At 51.5% G+C, this 6000-nt stretch overlaps 2 protein-coding genes across 2 annotated transcripts; one reads left to right on the top strand and one right to left on the bottom strand.

Moving 5' to 3' along the window:
• The first annotated feature begins 1433 nt into the window (after positions 1–1433).
• LOC34621457 lies at positions 1434–3380 on the top strand. Its single transcript, XM_026335591.1, has one exon. It carries the CDS (start codon positions 1434–1436, stop codon positions 3378–3380), a length of 1947 nt encoding a protein of 648 aa, XP_026191376.1.
• A 1476-nt stretch (positions 3381–4856) lies between these two features.
• Positions 4857–6000, bottom strand: LOC34621456. Its single transcript, XM_026335592.1, has 3 exons — positions 5933–6000; positions 5603–5793; positions 4857–5395 (listed from the first exon to the last, which is right to left on the bottom strand). Exons 1-3 carry the CDS (start codon positions 5998–6000, stop codon positions 4857–4859), a joined length of 798 nt encoding a protein of 265 aa, XP_026191377.1.

Raw genomic sequence — 6000 nt, forward strand, 5'->3', positions numbered from 1 at the left:
ACGGTGGTGGAGGTCCCTACCGCGTGCTAGTTCATCTTTCTGTTGCTCACCCGTTTCGATTGTCGAAGCCGCCTTTCCCTGGTGTTGTTGTTGCTGCTGCTCTAGGGCAGGATGCTGGGGCACAGTAACAAGCGGGAGACCAAGGCGTTTCGAACTGCATTGCTGCAGCGAAAATAGCGAACAGTGCAAGGACGCGAACCCTTAGCCTGCTGCTTCACATTTGATTGTTTGAGGATATGGTAGCAGCTACGGACTCCTCGTCAATAGGTTTTGGAAGTGTCAGCAATGCAGAAACTTCGACAGCTCTCCGGAGAGACTCACCCTCTTGCCGTACTGAAAGGATTCTTCCTCTGCATGTATATAGAAGCACAACTGTCGCATATCATTCATGCAAGAAGAGTCGCAGCAAGGGAAACAGCTGGTGCCGCAACTGCATGTAGACTCGCTACACCCCTAAGGCTGTTCTTGCATTTACCTGCTGTCCCAGTAGGCCGCATGATAGGCAAACTTCCTGCAGCAGGCGCCGCTGCTAAGGTCGATTTAATTCCTCAGCAAAAGCATACAGCATTGGCACCTACTGCTCGATCTTGTGTTGAGCGACGCCGGCCTCTCGAGCTGCAGCTGCTGCCATCAAAGCTCTTGAAGCGGAACAGCTTCTTTAGAAGCAACAAAGACTCGCCAAATTCTCTAGGTGCTGCCTGCGCACAGATGTATGCGCTACTGCTTTAGCTTCATTTGCAATCGTCTGCTGCTTTGTTGGTAATACCGAACTGCCACTCCGATATCTGCATCAGACTTAACTGATGCCTTTACTGACGTGTAAACCACTGCTGTTGTTTGCACTGCGGTTGCTCTTTTGGAACTTTGCGGAGTAGCAGCTCCTGCCGCAGGAACACCGGATGGGCAAACTAGCACAGATTGATGCCAACGCTCATGCCCCGATAAGACGGAAATCAACTCCTAAAGGAACTACTACAATATGCAGCAAGCAGCACGAGCGATAACTGTCGGTGGTGCTACCACAGCATGCGTTCCAGAGGCTGCAGTCGGCGGCGCCGCAGACACTGTCGTAGCAGGAGAGGCAGCTACTGCTGTGCAAAAGTTGTACGCCCATTTTTGACCACAGGGCAGTTTAAGTGGCATCAGAAACTCTTTTTCACGAGGGGGAAGGTTAATAACACCGGCACTAGGGGCTACAGCAGGAGCAGCGTCACATCTTTTCACGGAAGGCAGCCCTTGCTGCAGCCGAAGTAAGGTGTACGCAACAGCAGCACCAATAAACACACCAGCTGAATATTTGTCTGCTAGCAGAGACTCGTCTGGCCACCAGAAGACCGTCTTGCAGTGGGTACTGGGGCTGTCGATCGTTTGAGCACTTGACTACTCAAACGTGGCAGCGGCGGCGGCAGCAGCAGCAGCACCAGTAGAAGCTGATGGCCTGTGTTGCTTCTGCGAGGCAAATTGATAGCACTGAGGGCACGAAAAAATTAGTAGCAGTCCTGGCAGCAGTGGCAGCCCTTCAACCTGCAGCTACGACGGCACTACATAACAGTGGCAGTGACCAAACGGGAGCACTTGCAGGATCAGCTGCAGGGACCCAGCAGAGGACGCAGCACCCAGTGAGCATATGTGGATGCAGCAGTATCAGCAGCAGCTCTCACAGCAGGATGGTTACGGATTTGCCTGCACAAGGCGCAACGTCTTTCCGCTGCTTGTTTCTGCCCTTTTGGCGCAAGGGCTCCAGAGCAGGTTGGGAGGCCCCTGACTATGAAGCTAAGACTTATGAGATACGTAGCAGCCACGCTAGGCGCTTTCAGACATGCCTGATAGGAACAAGCCACCAACTCAGCAACGGCCACACCAGAGCCATTGGCTGCTGCAGGCCCCCAAAACTAGGCAGCTCAGAGCCACATCTGACTTGTTTCCTGCTACAACAGAAGCGTGAGCTGCCGCAGCAGCTGCCTACCGCTCTGTGCCCAGCCTGCACGACTGTTTATGGTGACTGGAATGGCTTCTGTAACTGCAATGTCAAAGATTCTTCCACTGCTGATGCAATACCTCCATCCAACAACCTGCTACGTATCCCATCTTGCTCTTCCCAGTGCAGCAGCAGCTTCCATGACGGAGATAGCGAAGAGGCTTCATTCGCGCCTTCAGGGGTACCAGCAGCAGAGGCTGCCGCTGCAGCATCAACAGGGGCATCAGGTGGACCAACAGCAGGAGCGGTAGCCACAAGGCAGGGGCCTTTCAATAGCAGCAGCTGGCGCTTCCGTATGAGCCACAATAGCAGCATGAACAAACGTTTTCCTTGCGCTGCATGCTGGAAATGTAGCAATAGCAGCACCATTAGTCTGAAAGTGCTACAGCTCACAACAGCTAGTGGCAGCATAATCCCTGCCCTCTTTTTGCATCACCCAGCAGCGAAACAGACTCTCTTGGTCTCCCACGGCAGCGACAAGGACCTGGGTTGTATGTATCCCTTGATAGTATCCCTCTGCCGCTCTCTGTCTATCAACGTCTTGGCGTATGAGTATACTGGATATGGCTTTTGCTGCTGCAGTAACACTAAAAAGCAGGAGCAGCAAAAGCAACAGCGACGGTTGTGTCGGGCATCATTGGCTGGGGTCTACAATGATATTCGTGCTGCATTTGTATGGCTGCTGCAACACCAGCAGCAAACACCTCTAAGCATTATTCTGTACAGCGAGGGCAGGGGCCTTATCCCAGCGCTATGGCTTAGGACTGAACTGGTGGCAGAGGGCCTGCAACTGGGTGGCCTTGTGTTTGTCTGTCCAGCACCAACTGTAGCAACAGTGCCCGAGGAACAAGATACGGAAAAGGAGCGACGCAAGGGATTTATCAGACGCATGGCCTCTTCTTGTTGCAGGAAACGTAGCGAACTGCACCAGGTGTACATGCAACTGCTGGAGCTACAGCTGGACGAGCTGCTGATCCTGGAGGGGGCCTCAGAGGCAGTCCCTGCCGGAAAGACACCGCAGTTGCTGTTACGGCAAAGGGCAGCAGCAGCAGCAACAAATTTTAAAGCCGAGGCTTCTGGCTGCACATGCGGCAGCATGCCAAAAGGAGAACAACTGCGGCTCCTGAAGGAGTATGTGCACCGTGCAGGTGAACAGCAACAGCAGCATGAATTCGTATTGGAGCAGAAGCAGATGTTCTTGAGCGATCTGATCCACAAGGATGAACCCAAAGTTTTTAGTGAGCAGAAAAGGCAGCAAATTTGCAATGAGCCGCATGCATGTCGTGTAAAAAGCGCTCCAACTAAATACCGCATTGAGCTTGTATCTCCTTCCCCTACAGTGGAAGGCACACCACAGCAGGAGCTGCAGTTGGGGCAGCAACGCCAGTCAGGTCAGCAGTAAGAGTTGCACAGGAACACAGTTCGGCTTTCAATGTGACACAGCAGCGGTTCGCTGCGACAGCTGACAGCAGTGTACGGCATAGAATGAGCTAACCGGCACCGCACGTTTTTGCATGGACCCAGAGATACCTGGGTGCCTTTTCTGCACGCAGCACTTGCCACGTCTATCTGGCAGGTTTGCAGCTCTCTACAGTCTTTAGACATCTTAGTAGATATCGAAGAAGAGTGCGGCGCATGCACACTCCACTGCAGTAGAAAATATGGATAATCTCGTAACTTAGTCATCCTCTCTGACGGACAATGCATGAGCCAGCGCTTGGAGCATTCGAGTAAATTTGCTGCTGCCACAGCTGTATTTGCAGAAGCAGCTGCGGTAGCAGCTCTCTCGTCAACCGTTGCGGGTGCAGCTCTTCTCTTTTAGTTGCAATCTTTTTCGGCTAAATGTACTCGCTGTAGCCCTATTGCAGACAGCTGACGCCACAGCAGCCGAAGCCGGCCGTGTTGCATCAGAAGCCTTTGACCAACCTACCGTGGTGTACACAATGCTGCGGGGGGACAAATAGCGACGCTACTTCAGAGGAAGGTATCTTTATTTTTTGGTGGGCATAGGAAGCTACTATCTCCGCTATTCAGACAAGCGCTGCCACAGAATACCCCATTTTCGTAGTGTGCCCCTAATAAATGACAACTCAAACAGCGGTTTTGCGGTTGACGCTGCGGGGATCACAGCTGCCGCAAAAAGAGTCAACTCAGAAGAGTGAAATTGCACTGGTGGGGGTGATGTAAGCAGCAGCTGTAAATACAGTGTAAGAGTATTATATCCCTAACATGAAAGGCCAAAAATGACTTTAATTACGAGACGCTTGGAAAAGGATGTCAAACTACTTAGTGAAGAAAAGAGCTTTATGTAGCCCTCTAGCCGTACATCTGTCAACACCCTTGTAACACGTAGGCAAATAATTAGCACTTATTCGCGTATCGTCTCCCCGTTTTCTTTTTTCAGATGCCTATATCTGGTCGTGTGCTAAGCTGCACAGAAGGCCAGCAGAGCAGAAAAGCATCGCCAAGGTTTGGATTCTGACACTGCAGCGCCCGCTTCATGTCACGAACGTGGAGTAATGAAGCCTCTTAGAGAGGTCATGAAGAAAGGCCCGGGGCCTTTGCTACTCTTATCAGCCTATGGGTGAATAACTATGAAAAGTGGAAGGAAAACGGTTGAGTACTCGAATTAGTCGCATGCAGTTAGTATCATTTAACTGCCACCAGAGGCTTACAGAAGAAGCCCCCTACGTCTGTTAATGCAATAAAAAGAACAAGAGCTGCGTGCGGCTCTTAGATCGATGAGAGTGCTGTGTAAATGTCGAGTGATGGGTTCTTGAGCACTTATCTGGAGACTAGCGCTTGAACGAATTTCGACGGGGCCCCGTAATATGTAGGGCTGCTGCTGCTACGACCCCGGAGGAGAGCAGACGCTCTGTTACAGGGTGTCTCTACCAGGTAATGTCGTACCATCAGCTGAGAGAGTGGCTTCCTCAGTAACAGCCGTAGGCTCCTCACGATGCGACGCCCGATTTGCATCCAATGTAACTCTGCCAGCTTTGCTACCTCGCTCAGACCGACTAGGATGCGGGGCATACTGAATCCGAATCTGGACACTGTCTGTGCCTACGGCGATTGTGAACTCCTTCGATGCGCTGAGAGTCGCGTCTGAAGTGTAGCGCAGGGTTGCGCTAATGGTATATCTGTATCCGGGAGTCAGCGTATATGGCCTTACACTGGCAGTAGTTTCGTCGGCACTTAGCCGCAGCAGCTGATCGGCTGTTCGCGGGTCATTGGGGCAGCTAGCTGTCCACTGTAGACTTACACCCGGGTCGAATAGTGTTGCCACAAAAGGGCAATAATCAGGGATTACTGATAAGTTCACGCTCTCGTGCTTCTGAATGGAAAAACTATCCGCGGAATTCAGTGCGAGGAAAGGAGGTTCCAGTTGCAACGCCAGATCGACCTTGCCCGATGCTGCAGCACAGTACACATTCCAGCTGAGTCGTTAGATTGTCTAGTGCTTCTGCGTCCTGGATTTGCAGTGCGGCAGCCTCAGCACATTATTGCACTAAGCCCTGACATGAAAGCTTACATAGCCCTCTATGAGTCAGCTGAGGGCAAGGGCACATATATGCCATCATTTTCTGAAATAGTGGAAGACTTTAGCGAGCTACAGCCTACCTGTATCAGTGGCTCCTGTTGTATCTGTTACTGTCACAGAGAATTCAAGTTCTATGCTTTTGGCCCCGGGGTACCTGGAAATGAACTCGGTGGCGGCACTATACACGACATCCCGTGGAATCATCACTTCACCATCTCTCAAATTCAGTAAGAAATTCTGGAGATTTAAAGACGCTGGACCTGTGTTTTTCCTGGGGAAAACCACACATTACTTCTTACGTTTCACATGACTTAATGGAGGTGATCTGAGTAGAGTTCCAGCACGCGTTATGGCTGCTATCAAAACACTGTCTTTGCAGGTCTCTGGTGCTTGCTGCCAGAAAATCCTACCAGGTGTATGTGAGTGCAGGGTCTTCTGGGACGTAAGCTGAGAATTGCACATGCGCAGGCGATGACAT

Source organism: Cyclospora cayetanensis, unplaced genomic scaffold (genome assembly GCF_002999335.1).
Source record: "Cyclospora cayetanensis isolate NF1_C8 unplaced genomic scaffold, CcayRef3 CcayRef3_contig_74, whole genome shotgun sequence".
NCBI lineage: Eukaryota > Apicomplexa > Conoidasida > Eucoccidiorida > Eimeriidae > Cyclospora > Cyclospora cayetanensis.

Bases quoted from the DNA above. Each gene is read 5' to 3' on its own strand.
- LOC34621457 (XM_026335591.1), top strand. From the start codon at position 1,434: ATGGCCTGTGTTGCTTCTGCGAGGCAAATTGATAGCACTGAGGGCACG.
- LOC34621456 (XM_026335592.1), bottom strand. From the start codon at position 6,000: ATGTCATCGCCTGCGCATGTGCAATTCTCAGCTTACGTCCCAGAAGAC. The intron at 5,794-5,932 runs GTAGGATTTTCT...GGTTTTCCCCAG, and splicing joins CCTGCACTCACATACACCTG to GAAAAACACAGGTCCAGCGT. The intron at 5,396-5,602 runs GTAGGCTGTAGC...ACTGTGCTGCAG, and splicing joins AACAGGAGCCACTGATACAG to CATCGGGCAAGGTCGATCTG.